Source organism: Odocoileus virginianus, chromosome 14, assembly GCF_023699985.2.
Source record: "Odocoileus virginianus isolate 20LAN1187 ecotype Illinois chromosome 14, Ovbor_1.2, whole genome shotgun sequence".
In the NCBI taxonomy this organism is placed as follows: Eukaryota; Metazoa; Chordata; class Mammalia; order Artiodactyla; family Cervidae; genus Odocoileus; species Odocoileus virginianus.
The window spans coordinates 54037498-54055923 of NC_069687.1; the positions used below are offsets into that span (position 1 = coordinate 54037498).

Genomic DNA, 18426 nt, shown 5'->3' on the forward strand with positions numbered 1-18426 from the left:
GAGCTTTATACTTTGCTAAATATAATTGTTCTTTTTATTTAGTCAGTGTGCATAAAATAGGACAGATGCTTTTTTACTTTCATTTCACATGTGAGTAAGTTAGAATTTTTAAAGAATTCCTATGCCAACATTTAAAACTTTTTTCCAACATTCCTGTCAATTGTGCCAGCACTTGTGTTTTTTTTTCCAAATCTTTTCCATCCACTTTGCCAAAGGAAAATAATTTCACAAGTAGAAGTTCCTCAACTATTATTTAGGACAGTACAAATTTTCATTTATAGGTAAGCAAGAAAAAAACAAGCATAAAAATAAATTTCATATTCACTTCAAAGTTTATCATTCTTGTAATGCGAAAGTAAATATTATATACTAATATATATTTGCATAGAAGCAAATAAATACCTTTCAAAAACTGAGCCATGCTATTCATAAGGTGATAGATTCAAAAACCCCTTTTTCTTTAATTTATGCCTCTTGATTAATTTTTTAATTTTGTTTTCTTTTTTGATTAATTTTTAAACAATAATGACATTTAGGTGGAATAATAAATGTAGTACTGAATAGATGGATGTTATTATTGGCTATTATAATCATTTCATTTGTCACTGCTCTGGGTGTCTAGCTAATAGAGAAATTTTTTCACCCAGCTATCCATATTTCATGACAGAATGTTTTTTATTTTCTGTTCACAATGCTTTTAGAAATTGACATATACTAAGAAAGACCATTTCCAGATGAATTTTAAAACTAGTAAGCTCTTTTTATTATATAAAATAGCTTCACATAGGTATGCAAATTTTAGCCAAATAAAATTCTACTAGTAAATTCGAAATTTATACTAAGGTTAGTGATAAAGAGGTCAGTGTGAAAGTATAACAAAAGAAGAATTTATTAGATAATTCCATTAGTAGTTTTATTTCCTAATTTTCTTCCTAAATTATAAATTTCATCTCTATCTACAGCCAAATTATAAAAGTCTCTCTGAAAGGAGCTAAATATGTAATAAAAATAAAATATCAAGCTAAGTTCTATAAAATTAATGGAAAAATTTTAAACACTGACATACTTAAGTACAGGATCCTACAGATATTAAATATTTGCCAATAGCATAACAAAGAAAGTATAAGATATATTCACTTAATTTGAGTTGGCACCAACTCAAAATCCATTAAAAATTAGTACACATGATTATTTTTAGTACCTAAAATTAACCCAAAAACTTAAGAGGAAGAAGTATGTGGACCCCCCAAAAGTTTACAAACAGGATAACCTGAGGAAAAAAATAAAACTTGGAAAAAATTCTTTCCTGATAGCTAACAGAACTGGTTCAACCTAGGAAGAAACAACAATAATTACTTCCTTTAAAGTTCTTGTTCCCAGGTATTAATGGTCTACAAATCATGGTTGGTGGGCTTTCCCAGTAGCTCAGTTGGTAAAGAATCCACCTTCAGGAGACCCCAGCTCGATCCCTGGGTTGGAAAGATCCCCTGGAGAAGGGAAAGGCTAGCTACTCCAGTATTCTGAGCTGGAGAATTCCAGTACAGTCCATGGTGTCACAAAGAGTCAGACACAACTAAGTGACTTTCACTTTTTCTTTTCACTTTCAATACTGCTTGACATTCTTTAAAAACTACCAAATCAGATGATTATTGCAGGAGCCTCCAGACAATGAAGAATGCCATGTACTGTGGTCCCCTGTGGGAAAATCTTTCTGAGAAAGTCTATCCCAAAAGTGATTTGTATTTCAATTGCTTTGTATTGATGTGGTCTAGTTAGTTATCTAGACATGTCATTCTCTTCCCAATATATATTTTTTTGTAGAAGAAACACCACATGAAATACAAGTGAAAAAAATAACAGATCTTTAAATAATAAACATGTATTTAGGTATACAGCATCAACAAAAACCTTTTAAAATGGATTTGGCTATAGTTGTACAAAATATCAATGCTTGCAAGTCAAGTGTTTTACCTACTAGTATTGGCTCTAGGAGAGTAAGTGTGTGATATCTGCAAGGTTGATTTAAACTGTTTCTACATTTTGGGTAGAAAATGTACCTACATATTTTCCTTCTAGTAATGATAAATATTACATACAGTAAAACCTTGACTGAAGTATTTGAGGGGTAAGATAGTCTTCATACTTCAATTCTTAACTGAGGGTTAAGCTACAAAAACAGTTTTTGCATGATGTTACTAAAATCTGTCTGTTACTTTTTGGTTATTTTCAAGTAAGTTAAACCTATAAACAGTAAGTATTAATTAACTCTTTAGTGGCTCAAGCTGTGTCTGACCCTTAAGAGACCCTGCAGCCTGCCAGACTGCTCTGTCCATTGGATTTCACAGGCAAGAATACTAGAGTGGGTTGCCATTTCCTTCTTCCAGGGATCTTTCGCAGGGATTGTGCCCGCATCTCTTGCATTGGGCAGGCAAATTCTTTAGCCCCGAGCCACCAGGGAAGCCCTTAGAAGATAATAATTCTGGATATTTTCATGCCTCTGTGCCATCAACTGCCATTATGAAATATCACAGATATAGGTATAGAAAGAAGATAGAGGACATAAACCCGAGAGATGTACATTTAACTCTAAGATGTGTTTTCTTTGGTTTTGTTCCCCTTAGAAAATTTAAGTGCTCAATCACAACTCTCTTTGTCTCCCAAGGAATTAATGATTTTTTCTGTGTAATTCAAATTTCTAATGTCCACATATTACATTTTCATTCTCCAAATAAATAAAAGGTATAAAATATGAATCTATAGAGAAGAAGATGCAATTAATGATTTTTAAAATAACTATTTTTGCCTGATTTTTAAAATAATAATCTCTTTGGTTTTCTCAGTAATTATTCATCTCTCAATTTATTAATCTGACAGCTCTTGGATTCTACATAAAATGAGTCATTTTGTAGGTTTTCTTTTATGACTTTATCCTTCTACTCAATGCTATGAATGTGAGACACATCCATGTTGAGGTGTGCAACTGTAAGCTCTTCATTTATATTGTCCTTTGATATTCCATTTAAGACTATGTCACTTCTATTAACAAGTGTTTAAATTATTTCTAATTTCTAGAAATTGCAAATTATGCTGATATAAATCATTTTGTACTGTCTTCTGGTATAAATGATTTTCTTAAAAATATTAGATATGAGTTAATTACATATATTTTATAGTTGTTTCCTTTTAACAAAAAGAAGCTATGAGTAATTTTTACTAATCTAAGGTTCCAATTAATCAATATAATCATATAATTATGATACTGAGCCTAATGCTATTTATGCTATTTTAAAATTAATAGTGGTAATATTATATATAAATTTTCTTGAATTTTCTCATAAAATGTCACTTTTAAACATAGTGAGCTTGTGCCCTAGAGTCATAGGTGAATTTTTTCACTCAGAAAACATAAACCTCACTCATTAATAAATGGAATGGAGAACATTGTACATTCCACCGATAAGATGTTATTACAACTTACTATTGCTCGGGACAAGATATACTTGTCCTGAGCAAAACTGTATACTCCATAAAAGCAGAACTATGATTAGTTCCCTAGCAGCACATATTTCACAACTAAAAGTCTAATCCTGGTTAATATTTACAGCAATATAGGTAATTATTGAACTAATACCCTCCACTCTTGTTTATGCTTCTAAGACAAGGCAAAAAATGTGTATTAGTTTGAGAACATGCTTTTCCCTTGATTATGAAACTCTCAGTAAATCAAAGTATATTTACATTTCCAGAAATCCTTACAGAATGATAGCAAAGTCATATTTTACGTATTCTACTTCTAATTTAGAGAAGTCTTATTTACAGAGTTCAAAAATTAGCCTTGAAAATAGGAACATGAGCCAGATTTGTGTCTTCAATTAAAATGTACAGATTCTTATGTAAAATATGGTGTCTTGGCTTTGTTTCCAGAACACATGAAAACATAACTGCAATTTTAGATTTATTTTTCAGTTAAACAATTACACTATAAAGTACAGATCTTCAGCCTGTAACAGTGGGTCAATCTAAGAAATAATTCTTTCTATATAACCCTGATTATATCTGAACAGTTTCTTAACAACAACAACAAAAAGTTAACAGATAATATAACATCTACTTTTTTCTATAAAGTTGTGCTAACATACATAAATTAAGCAAAAATGAATTAGGTGTCTCATCTATGGCAAGTCAAGTGTCTTACCTACTACATTTTCATAAATTGCTCTACCAATCTTCAGAAAACTAACAATACATTACCTTTAAAATGAATTACTCTAAGTCAGACCTTTATCTCTTGCCCTCTATAGGCCTGGGATACTTGAACACAACTGAACTAGAGGCTTCCATTATGCAAACACTATGCTAATCATGTTTACTAAGTTATGCTCTTTTTCTCCATATGTAATTATGACTTATCAAAGATATTTATGGGTTAGAGTGAAGTCCCCCAAAAATGTCAGATAATATGGAAGGAGGAGAAATTTGTTTTGCTAAGCTCTTTTTTGGCTCCACATAAAAAAGAGGTCCCATCTATAAAAGTTGTTTCTGTCTAATAGACTATTGATAGTGACCTTCAAAAGTAATTGCTCTAGAAGAATTGTTAAGTGCCTTACTTGTCCTGTTTATCTTATATCACTTCTCTTGCAGCTCTACCTTTCTTTCTAGTTCATCTTCAACCATAATATTGCTTCTCTTTTTTTCAGCTTCCATCCTTTCTGTGAAAATATTTAATTTGGAACTGTAGGAAATTTTGCTACGGATCTCTGACAGTTCAAACAATATAACAGACTTTAATTTAAATAGAGCAAGAGTTGATTCACAGAGGCCCCAGGATTTTTGAAGACTACATGAAATTACTCTGTACTACCACTAAGTGGTGGAAAATATATGAAAAACTGGCCTCAATTACTTCTGGCTGCCTTCTACTGCCTGGTAAATTAGCCCATAGACATCAATGAATGTGAGCCATAATACCAGGTTCATCTTCTCTAGTTTCTAAATAAATAAATAAATGAATAAATAAATAAATAAGTCCCGCAGGCAGATAGGAAGGACACTACCTGCAAAGCCGTCGTCGAAAACATCAGAAGCTGGCATAACACGTCCATTTTAACGGTAATGGGTTCTTTATTATTTAATCAGGACGGCTTCTGGGCGATTCATGAACCACTTATTGAATCACCGAGTTTAAGAAATCTGAAAAAAAATATTGGGAGTTGGTAAACACCACCTCCTGATTGATCAATAGCACCTAGTGTTTCAGAATGACACGAGAGACTTTTTTACTCTATTGGCATTTAAAGCCCATGGAATTGCTTAACATAGTGAATAGTGAATCTCTATAAATCATAGAAAGCTTATTGTTAAAATCCACCATCATCTTTGGCCTATATAGTCACTAAGTAGAGAAAAGTATGCATTCTGTTGGCAGGGCTGCAGTTCCTAAACAATTCATCTTTCAAGATTTCTTTTTCTTGAGAAGAGAAACTAAAATAAAATGTTATGAGTCTTTTTGAGCCAACTATAAAACATAAATGTAACCTCAATCCCTAATCAAAATATCACTGGATTTTTATAAATATCACACAAAGCTGTTAAAGCAATTAAGTCCCCTGCTTTAATAAAGAGGAACAAAGAAGTTCAAGAAAGTTACTATTATATCTTTGTGCTCCAGTGAACTGACATTTTTAAAGGGCCTTGTGTTTAAAAAACCTTTATTGCTTGGTCAGATTACAATCAGAGTTGTTTAGTTTACTATTAAAGAGAGGGGGAAAAGATGCCAACTTCTCCCCAAATTCCTACCCATTGTCTTTCACATCTATCTTTTACTAATGGCTTTAACTTTGTGAGCATTCCCGTGAAGATGCAACAGAAATATTCTTATAAAATACAGGATAATAAACTCACTAGAACCCTGTCAACACTAATTATGCTTACACATAGAAAATGCAAAGAGGCAATAAGGCTTACATAATGCTTTTTGGATTAATTCTTTCAATTAATTCAGTGGAATGATTTATTGCAACTAGTAATAATTTTACATCTCTCACCAAACCAGTAGTGATTTCTTAACTGTATTTTATCAGCAATTTAGGGATTCCCTTTTGGAAAGTTTTAACAGCCTTAACACAGTTTTAACTACACAGGGTCTGGCAAGAGATCAAAACCAGTCCTTGTATTTAGTATAAAGAGATATTCCTAGCAAATGGGCTGTACAACAGAAACAAGACAGAGGAGAGAGAAATGATGTACTTGGGGAAGAAAAAAAAAAATAACAAGCAGAGGAAAGTCTTCAAAAATGCACAGGAATACTGAGCATTCATATAGTTTGTCTTTCTGGATATAGACACTAAGATTCCATTATAAAAACATGAGCCAAGTCAAGGGAGAAATTCCAGATCTGGCTTGATTTCTGGGGAGAGTAGATCTTTAACAGTGCTTAAAATTTAGGTTATATGATCTTGTTAAAACATCTCAGAAAATGATATTGCTAGTGCTTTGTATTAAAAAACTACAAAAAGATGTCAAATTTTCTGTGGTCCTTCACCCAGTTTTGGCACAAGGCAAGTATTATAATTTATCTATTACAAAGATTAAAAATTGTTAGGTTATAGTATAGCTATTCAGAAGAGCTACCTTCTAAAAATACTTCCAATTCTTTCAATTTCATTATCACATTAATTCAAAAGAGCCCATTTTAAACACTTGTCTTTTGATCTTTGATTGAGCAAAGCATTTCTCTCAGTAATTTATTAATAAAATCTCTTGTCTGGGGCTTTTAAAAATATGCGATTATAAGTTTTAAGAATATAATTTGGTTCTTAGCAGATATGAACCAAAATCTTAATAAGTAATGTTACCCTACATAGTGTTAGACAGAAAATGTTGGTTGCTCAGTTGTATCCAACTCTTTGCAACCCATGGACTATAGCTTGCCAGGCTCCTCTGTCCATGGAATTTTCCAGGCAAGAATACTGGAGTAGATAGCCATTCCCTTCCCTAGGTGATCTTCCCGGCCCAGGGATCAAACCCAGGTCTCCCTCTCAATTTCTAAAACGTTACACTATAATCATGTTAAAGTGAACTTTAAACAAAGATAGGTTTTAAAAAGGATTTCTGTTGCTCTCCTGTACTTTGTGTATGACCAGCTTTTTCAGAATACTTAATCTCTCCTCCTCAGAAAAAAATGGCAGAAAACAGTTGAAGGTAATGATAGAACAACAGTGCTTAAAACCTTGATATTATTTAATATACCACATAATGAATGTCTATTAAGTGTTTTATATACTTATATAAACTATAAATATAACTTAGTATATTATATTATATTATAAATATACTCATTATAGTGTTATACATAATTATTTACATGACAACTTGACGATATATGTATCATTACCTAAATTTATTCAACAAATGAAGTCACTGAATATTAGAAAGTTTAAGTAACAAACATGACCAAGGTCACACTGTTAGAGAGTGAGCCCTAAGTCTAACAATTTCCAAAGGCTAATCTTATTAAAGTTCTATGCAGGTGAAATATGGAAAAACATCTGCTTTCCTAAACATAGTTACACCTGAGCTAATTTATAGTCTTCAAATTTAAATAACCGGACACTTAGAATATACGTTAAAGGACCAGCAAAGAAGTTCTCAAACTGGAGAAAAAGGAGTCAATTTAATATATTTTCAAAGACAAATTTTCACTTTCTTATTTTCATTTCCTGGGTGTTTGGTTTTTTGTTGTTGTTGTTTGTTACTATTAGATACTTTGGCATTTCGACAGAACTCAGTTATTTTTTTAACCAACAAAATGAAATATCTAATCACTGAATTAAGGCTTGGCTTATGCATTACTAAATTATGTAAATCTAAATTCTTTCTGACATTCCTTCCCATTTATTTAACATTTCTAACTCACATCATCAACCCCTTTTACAGTCTTACTCCAGTTCTTTAATCTGTTTGTGTCCCCCTAATTTAGTCTGTGTTCTATTTGAGTACGAATAAAAAATCAAAAATTCGCCACAATGATATGTTAAAGTATTTGGGGGAACAGTCTGAATTATCACTGGGACCTATAAAAGTTACTCATTATGCAAAGTTTGAAGCGCTACGTATGAGGCTTCCATCAATGGCTTACTTCTGGAGCAATTCATCATCACTCTCCAGAGACTACTTACTCTAGAAAGCTGGTGATATAGTCTCGACTGCAGGCAGACCAGGAAAAGGGATTGGTATTTGCAGTAATGTGAGCTGCCATAAGTTTTGCTGCTTCATGACCTTTTGTCCCACAAGAATTTCCAATTCCATCATGGTTCATACCAAAACTGTTTTGACGAGGAAGAAACATAAGAAACATAAAAGAAAAAATAAGAAAAAAATAAATAAAACAAACCCTCAATATGTTTTATTTCCTTATTGGATCATTTATTAGCCCTATCAACATATGGCTTCTATCAAGATAGACTAGATTCTCTAAGGAAATATAGGATTAGTGTAAAGAGATTAAGGAATAATTCAATGATATAATGTGCTTCTAAATCTGTTTAAATTTATAATATACTCTCAAATGTTATCTCATATGATACAGTCTCTCCTTGAACAAACAGGGGATATATAATTGACCCATAAAAATCATAGTTACTAAGTGTTGAAATTGTTAGTAGAACCTATCTAAAACCTGCTCTCTAGAGTTCAAGCTACTTCACAATGCTGAATCCAAAATGGAATTATGAAAAGATAGTTATGATCCATAGACTTCTACATTATAGGCCAAACATAAAAAACTCTTCTCATTAATATGTATAAAGGAGAATTCAATGCATTATGTAATTTATGTTTGTGTGTGTATGTGCTTTCAAATCACCTTTTGAAAAATCTTGATACATTTAAGGATTATGAATATAGTCTTTGCTTTAACATGGCCTCTCTGGTTTTTTAAAGCTTTTCTTTGTTATTTTTTCCTGTGTCCAATAGCCATGCTGAGTGCTATCAATGTGATCTAAAAACATATCTCAATGATAAATCATAAAATTTTTCTGTAAAGGATCACTGCATATGAATAAATTTAAGTCTTTCATCACAAGTAGCCAGAAGTTCAGGTAAAATCACTAAAAAATATCCTGGTTCTGTCCACTGTGACATTCTAGTAAGTGCACCATTATATCTGTTCAAGGAAATAAGTAATTTGTGTGACACAAGTAAAAAACAGATAAGAATAGTTGCTGGAGAAAAATTTGGAAAAGTAATTGAGAACAGATAGTCTCAAGCTAATAAATGTAAGAAAGTATCAACACTTTTGGAAGTGCACAGACTTTAAAGATTTGTCAGTAAGAGCAACTGAAGATTTCTAAGCAGGATAATATGGAATTGATCCAAATTTTAGAAAAATTATTATAGTAATTCTGTGGTGGAGACAATGGAGTGGAAAGAGAATAGAGCCAGGGAGCACAGATAAAAGATGATAACCAGTTGAGAAATGATGTAGATCTGAATGAGGGCACGGGATAGAGAAGAGGGATTGGATTTGAGACATGTATGGGAAGGTGAATTCACAAATATAATATAAAAGAGCTATCACTAAGACAGATATGGTGGGGAGAGGGAGGAGGAACTAATTATTCAGGTGTAGGGACTAACATAAGCAAAAGAAGAGAATTATATGAGAGCCCTAAATGAAACCACCAAATAACCTTCCAAGAATATCAATACCTAGTCTTGGGTTTGACATCAACACACTCAAGTCAACCTCTTCCAGGAACATAATGATGGAGTACACTGTTTGTTGAATTAGATATACATTTTGTCAAAACATATATAAATTTACAGCTATAGATTTACATTAAAAAGTTCCCTACTGTAAATTTATAATTAAATAAACTTAAGTCTATATTTCTCACAAAGGTTGATGCTACTGTGATTTTTTTGGAATAATGACAGCTTTAAAAATATCATTTCTGTTTAGCAGCAGTCTCATACAAATCCCTGACTTATGTTAAGATAGGTGTATGCAGGCATAGAAATGGCTTAAGAAAATCATTTTTCAAAGATTCCATAATTTCTTATTTACTCTTTTCTATGAAAGTAAAGTTTCCATGTATATTATCTAGGGTGAAACAGATAACCAGCCCAGGTTGGGTACATGAGACAAGTGCTCGGGCCTGGTGCACTGGGAAGACCCAGAGGGATCGGGTGGAGAGGGAGATGGGAGGGGGGACTGGGATGGGGAATACATGTAAATACATGGCTAATTCATTTCAATGTATAACAAAAACTACTGTAATGATGTAAAGTAATTAGCCTCCAACTAATAAAAATAAATGGAAAAAAAAAAAAAAGAAAGTAAAGTTTCTTTTGAAATCATATTTCTCCCACCTTACAACAGAAAAATTTACCTTTCACTCATCCATAATTTTGTATTCATTGCCTCAGGGTATAAAAACATGGGTGTCAAGGAAAGAGACAATTAGAAACAGTGTCAGCACTAAGAAGAAGAGTGATTTCAGTGATTAACATATGTAGTTTCTTGGTTTCATCAAGTTTATAGGATGATATAATCAAGTTAACAGCTGATGGGTTGTTAAAAATTTTGATAGATCCCCAAGGTTATGTTTTAACAAATGATTCAAAAGAAGTTTAAAGAATTGAGTGATATTTCTATAATAAAATCTCTCCATCTCAACTACTTATGTGATCCAATTTTCTCAACATTCACATCTATAGAAAAAAAACAAAGAAACTGAATTGGTGCTGAAATCCTGTCTTATTCTAACAGTACAGAGGTAAATACAATAATTGAATCTATACATTTAAAGATAGATCTTCTATTGCTTCTTGGTCTTTTGGCTAAAATCAAGTCTAGTAAAGATATATTTTCTAACATAAACTTTACTTTTATATTTAACTATTTATTAAAATTCATAATATGCATATATTCTTCTAATCAATTGTTAATAATTGTAATGCAATGAACATATAATCTAGGAAAAAGATTTTTTATGATCACAGGAAATTTTTAAAATGTACTTGTAACTTAAATTTTTTGTTGTAGATATTTTACATAATTGAAATACTTTTAAACATAAAAACATGTTTTTAAAAAATATTAAGAAATATTAAAATATGCATTAGGAATGATATTCTCGGAGGGAAAGGAGCAGCAGAAACACTGAGCTAAAGAAGGGGAAAAAAAGATGTAAATCTGACTATAAAAGAAGAACCAAATGGATAAAGAAGCTGTGGTTCACATACACAATAGACTATTTCTTAGCCATAAAAAAGAATGAGTAAGTTCTAGTGAAGTGGATGAACCTAGAGCCTGTTAAATAAAGTAAGTCAGAAAGAGAAAAACATATATAGTATATTAATGCCTAGAAAATGGCACTTTTGAACCTACTTGCAGGGAAGGAATGGAGACACAGATGTAGAGAATGGACTTGCGGACACAGTCGGGACAGGGAGTGTGAGAGGGATGGAGAAAGTGGCATCAGCATGTATGCACTATCAGGCGTAAGATGGACAGCTGGTGAGAAGTTGTTGTGTAGCACAGGGAGCCCGGTCCTGTGCTCCGTGATGACCTGGAGGGATGCGATGGAGGGAGGGGATGTATGTATAACTATAACTATAGCTATATGATAGAAACCAACACAACATTGTAAAAATAAGAAACAAAAACCAGAAGAACCTATTAGTGTATTTTTAAAATGCATAATGATAGTTATCAAATAGCTATGGCATTTAGATTCAATCAGGTATATTTAAGGAGATTTTTACTTTTTACATAGTAATTTTTGCATTACTCTAGAAATTCTATCTTTTGCAATTAGTTAGACATAACAAATTTTGGACACCAACTGAAAAATAATCAATAGGATATATAGTTTTTAAAAATTCAAAAAAAAATAAATAAAAATTCAGAAGTAAATAAGGTAAAAGATTTGAAAATTGATGAATTCAAGTATCTGAAAAAGTAAATCTTAAATTCTATTTCTACACAATATTCATAGTTTAAGGGTCAGGTGCAGACAGCTGTCTTAAGGATCTTGGTTTCAGTTGTCTAGGAGAATGTATACTTTTACAAATTATATTTAAAATGTAAGAAATCTGAGAAATGATATGACTAATATCAACTGGTTTACTGACAGCGACACAAAGTGAAATGGGACTTTACAACTGCCATTCATGAGGTCAGCTTCAAAATATCCCTCTAGTACATTGACTAGGCTGGAGTGTGTGTGTGTGTGTGTATGTGCACGACTGCGGTGTGTGTATTACAGAAAAGTTCCTTCCTGAGGAAACTCTATCAGTGAGGCGCTTGGCAAAAGAAATGAAACTCACTAGTGATTAGAGAAAATAAATGAGAGCAAACTTTAAACCATCATATTAGCAAAAATGAGAACGTTACCTAGGACTAAATATTGGCAGTGGTATAGAGAAACTGAGATCTTTGTATACAACAGTTAAAGTGTGGTCAGGCAGCTGTTCCATAGGGCAATTCAGCAGTACTTTGATTAAATAGAAAAAACATTATGACCCAGCAATTCTATTCTTGGAGAGGTATTCCAGAAATATTCCTCAAAGGAACATGTATGAGGATGTCAGTGACAGAATTATTTACGATAGCAAGGAGTTGAAGACAATATAGGTGTTTGTCACTGGGGAATAGATAAGTAAACTTTGGCAGGTGCATACTATGGAAAACTAGGCAGAAGTTGGAAATAACAAACAAGATAGACGTCTATACATAAATATAGGTGGGTCTTAGAAACACTGAAAAATTGAGAAAAGGAACAAGGTCTATAGCAGTATATCATACAAACAAAAATTACATACATATTATCAAATAACAAAGCAAGGTCAAGGAACTGTTCCAGAGAGTTAGACTGAAGAGACATGAGCAAATGCAACAGAAACGTGATTGGAGGAGGGAAAAGTTAAAAAAGACACTGCTGAGACAATTGAGGAAATTTGAATATGAAATACATATCAGATAATAATAGTGTATCAATGTTAGAGTAACTTGATAATCATACTGTGGTTATATAAGAGATTGTTTTTTCTTCTTAGGAAAGATACTGAAATATTTAGCGATAGAGGACATGTCTTCAACTTATTTTCAAATAGTACAGAAAAAAATACACATACATATACAAAAAGAGAAAGAAATGCTGCAAAATATTAACAATTAAAAAAATATGACTCAAGGACATATGGGAACTCTTTCTACTATATCATTTTCTTCATAACTTTGAAAACATTTCAAACTTAAAAAGTCAAAAAACAAAGACATATATAAAACAATCTATAATATTTTGCAAGGATACATAGGATTTCAAATATGCTAAGTCACTTCATTCATGTCTGACTCTTTGTGATCCCATGGACTGTAGTCTACCAAGTGTCCATGGTGATTCTCCAGGCAAGGATACTGGAGTGGGTTGCCATTCCATTCTCCAGGGTATCTTCCCAGGGATCCAACCCTCATCCTTTATGCTTCCTGCACTGGGAGGTGTTCTTTACCACTAGTGCCACCTGGGGAGCCCAGATATAGGTATCAAATTTATTAAAGGAAAGAGGGAAGAAATGGGAGTGAAAACGGGACTATAGAAATATGCATTTACATATATTAAAACAGGGCTTCCCTGGTAGCTCAGCTGGTAAAGAATCTGCCTGCAATGCAGGAGACCCCAGTTCAATTCCTGGGTTGGGAAGTTCCCCTGGAGAAAGGATAGGCGACTCATTCCAGTATTCTTGGGCTTCCTTCGTGGCTCAGATGGTCAAGAATCCATCTGCAATGTGAGAGACGTGGGTTCAATCCCTGGATTGGGAAGATCCCCTGGAGGAGGGCATGGCAACCCACTTCAGTATTCCTGCCTAGAATCCCCATGGACAGAGGAGCCTGGTAGGCTACAGTCCATGGGGTTGCAAAGAGTTGGATACAACTGAGTAGCTAAGCACAACACATATTTAAACAAGAAGGGTTCTTGCTGGGACTTATAATGATGATGTGTCAAGACCTAAGGAAAGATAGATAGGTAGATATAAAATAAACTCAGCTCACTGCTCCTGAGGTAAATAATAATTTAAAAAAAAAAAAAGAAGAACAAAGGAGAGTTGGTGAACCTGGTGCCCACTCCACTGAAAGAATAGTGATAGGAAGAGAACATTATCATGGTTGGTTTTATGTGTTTAATAAAATACTTCAGATTAGGTAATGATTCTCATTTGTTTGACAGAGAGAGATAAAGACACATATAGGTAGAGAGAGAGAAATGGGAGAGATGCTTTTGTGGTTTTCCACATTTTGCTGAGTATGGTAAGTCTGCAAGGCTTGCTTTTAACCCAGGCCCCAGGACATTCCTCAGAATAACTTTGAGAAATGAGGTTACACCCCCCTGGACAAACAGCAGGTTTACTTATTACTTGTCATAAAAGTATTGGGCTTCCCAGGTGGCCCTAGTGGTAAAGAACCTGTCTGCCAATGCAGGAGACAAGAGACTCAGGTTTAATCCCTGGGTTGGGAAGATCCCCTGGAGAAGGAAATGGCAACCTACTCAAGTATTTTCTTGCCTGGAGAATCCCAAGGACAGAGGAGCCTGGCTACAGTCCATAGGGTTGCAAAGAGTTGGACATGACTGAAGCAACATAGCACACATAGAAGTATTAGATTTCTCAAACTCATTGTTTCTCAGTTTTGATATAAACTCACTACTTGTGTGGCATTTATCTGAGGCCATACTGTGCTGCCCATGTGGGATTTTGGGTTCCTTCCAAAATGAACCAAAATAAGTATGCTAATGCTTATACTGCTTGCTGTGCTTAAGTGTCTGATCCAGGAACTCACGCCTTTTGCTAGCATCCATGCAACAGTAATAAGCTAACTTACTGACTTAAAAATAATGCAAAAACAAATCTCAAATCCAATGATAGAGGTTTGTACTAGATTAGGATAACATCATTAGGAGACAGCAACCCACTCCAGTGTTCTTGCCTGGGAAATTCCATGGACAGAGGAGGCTGGTGGGCTACAGGCCATAGGGTTGCAAAGAGTCACACAACTTAGTGATTAAATAATAACAAGGATAGCATAGCCAATTATGGAAAGCTAAGTAATCTTGAAACCAAAGTACTACAAAATTATTCTTAACTTTTCAAAAAAAGGAAGTACAAAATCTATTAAAACAAAGTAAGCTTTTTGCTTTCTTTCTTTCCCAGGAAAATAAATTGTTTGATGAACATTTTCAGCTAAACCTCTCCCAGGCGATACAAATGAACGACTAGGAATTCACTTTCTCATATCTTAGTACTTCTGATTTTATCTCAAAAGTTTAAAGGACACTCTTATTTCTACACTGTGAGTAAACAATTTTCCCTTTTCCTGTAATATATCACTCAAAAGCAATAAAAAAATGGGAAAAAAGAAATATAAACTCCACATTCAATGAAAAGTAGAAAACTTGTAAAACCATAAACCACCATGTCATAATGTATGTGGAAGGGTGACTAAATACGGAAAAATCAAAGAAGAATGAAGAAGGACACAGAGGGGTCAATAATAATTGACCTAAGCTAAAATGAGTAGAGCACGTTCTCCGAAGTTAAGTGCAACAACCTGAGGGATAGAACCAACAATACTTTCTTATAAACAACTGCAATAACGGTGCAAACTGCTGGACTATACACCCTTATTCTAGTTGTCAGAAGAGTAGATGGGGCTAACTGGGGAGTCAAACAAACCATATTTGTAGGAATCAGTCTGTCAGTGAGGAAAGGTGAAAGAGAGATTCTACCTTGCCAGTAGTTATAAAAAAAAAAAAAACAGGGTTAAAGAATTTTAGTCATGCAACACTGTATATCATTAACACATTTCTGTTGACAAAGTAGCTCTGGTCCCTCTACAAGTCCTTCTACAAGTAGTTTATCCATAAAAATCAAACTCATTCAAAGATGTGTGGTTCAAAAGGAAAACGAAGTGTGTCTACAAATATATTAAATATTTAAAATAAAAAAAGAACAGGAAAATACAAACAGAATATGAAGGACATCTGGCAGAAAAAAATATTGCTACAGAAAAGATAAAAATTGGACACCTATGAACCCAAACTTAACGAAGTCATCATTTCAGAAAAACAAGAATTCAATGCAGAGATAGAAGTAATCAGGGAAGATATGGTAAGACAAGAGATGAAAACATGAACTGTCAGAGGGAATAAATGGAGGAGGGGGAGAATAAAACTATTACAAGAAAAAGGCCGCACTGAGGTAACAAAAAGAAAAACAGGCAACTGCTAAAAATATTCCTCTAGAAGTAAAAAGAGCAGAGTTTAAGAGGATCAAAGTAAAAGTATCCAATATACGTATCATTATTATTCCCAAAGAGAAGAATCAAAATAATAAACACTAAGAAAAGTGATTTAAAAGTAAAAGAAAACTTTCAAGAAATAAAAATGGCTCAAATCTCATCAAACGTGAATTATTCTGCATCCTAGGAAAAACTGACACAGGTGCATCCACACTGGGTCATATCCTAGTAAAATTACTGGACATCAAAAATAAAATATATTTGGGGCAACTCAGGGAAAAAGAACAAATTACATGTAATAGTAAAATAATCAGATGAACCTCAGATTTCTCCACAGTGACATTTAATACAGCACAAAACAGAGCAGTGCCTAGGAAAAGTCTCCAGCCAAACTGAGTATAAAGTCATTTTGAATAAGACCACAAGAAACAGAGGTCTTATGAATCATTCTTATAACAACTGCTTCAGGATAAACTCCAGCTCTGTTTAAAAACAATGTAAAGGTGTGGTGGCTTATTGACTCTGAGTTTCATAGCAGGCAGTACATACAACACACGGGAATTTAGTCACCAGTCACATCAACTCCCTTATATTTCTTAATCACATTTTCTTGTTTGCTGCTTTGTTTTTCTGGGGAGGTTAATTTTATCCTCTTGTGTTCATACTATATGATATAAGAGAGAATAAAACATATTTTTACATTTTAGAGAAAAATTATAAAGCAAACATCCACGATATCTCCACCAAATTTAAGACACACATTTTCAGAATAATAAGAACTTGTCTCCTGTACTCACCTTAACAGTTATATCCTTCTTTTTACCCTGAGAGAGAACCACTATCCTGACTTCTGGGGTAATCATTCCCTATGCAACTCTAACACAATATATGTTAACTCTGCCTGGCTTTAAAATTTATAAAAGTGGAATCACAGTGTACATATTCTTTTATAACTTGCTTCTTTTATTTAACAGTCTGTTAGAAAGCATCATCTCTGCTGAGCTGCCTACCTATACACACCATTTATTCTCACTGCTATATAGATTTCCACTGTAAATACACCATTTAATTATCCATTCAATGATGAAGAATTTGCTGTAGTTCTTGATATGGGGCTACTATGGACAATGCTACTATGAGGATTCTTAAATATCCTGGCCACATATGTAAGAATATCTCTACAATAGCTTCTTAAATTTTTGGTATCCTTTACACTCTTAAAAGTATGAGTGACCCCCAAAGACCTTTTGTTTATGAGGTTGTGGGTAATGATATTTATCATAATAAAAATTAAAACTGAGAAAAATTTTAAAGTTATTAACTCATTTTAATAATTAAATGATTAGATTCATTAATAACCCAATACATGCTAACATAAATAACGACTTTAATTTGAAAAATCTTCTAAAACAGAAGAATGTCACTGAGAATAATAGCATTGTTTAATTATATTTTTGCTAATCTCTTTAGTATTTGGCTTATTAGAAGACAACTGGATTTTCATATTTGATTCTTCATTCAATCTATTGTGCTCTTTTGGTTTGGTGAAGTATATGATGGAAATCTAGCCTTACATTAACATATAGTTAGAAAAGGAAATAGTATTTTCATTAGTCCTTTCAGATAATGGTAGTTTTTTTTTGATTCTACAACAAAACTTGACAACTAGAAATTTCTTGAAAAGTTTTAGTTGCAATGCAGATTCTGAAACCGTTATCAATGATCTCTTTGCATCCTGTTTCATTAATTATCACCAATCTCATTGGAAAAGTCTTTAAGTATTAGGAAGCTGTCAGGTTCACAATGACAGAACTTTTATTAAATTTGAATTTTCACTCAAAAAAGTTCAAATTTTACCATTGGCAATAAACAGGATTGGTTGTTTTCCTTGAATAGTAAGCTCTTTTGTTCATTTTTCAAGTGAATTTCTGCTAACCACCCATAGTTTCTCATTTGTTCTTTTAAGTAAAAAAATTGTGTTCCGGGAAAAAGCAGCTAGTTCACCTCAAACAACTGCACAAGTGCTTTTCATTGTAACAACCAACAGACTAAGACATGAAGCAAAACGAGGTTTATATACTTCCCATTTTGTGAAACAGATGATTTGTTAAAAAACATGTACTTAAGGG

The 18426-nt window shown here is 33.1% G+C and overlaps 1 protein-coding gene across 6 annotated transcripts in view; it reads right to left on the reverse strand.

The window, feature by feature from the left end:
* Window positions 1-18426, reverse strand: part of ADAMTS6 (ADAM metallopeptidase with thrombospondin type 1 motif 6) — a 288202-nt gene that overhangs the window by 139547 nt on the left and 130229 nt on the right. For all 6 annotated transcript variants that reach the window (XR_011491254.1, XM_070476750.1, XM_070476751.1 and 3 more), the window contains exon 10: window positions 8178-8324. Coding sequence is in view for 5 of the 6 variants with exons in the window: in XM_070476750.1 (XP_070332851.1) it covers window positions 8178-8324 (147 nt within the window). In the remaining variant the exon portion in view is untranslated. The remainder of the gene's footprint in view (window positions 1-8177; window positions 8325-18426) is intronic.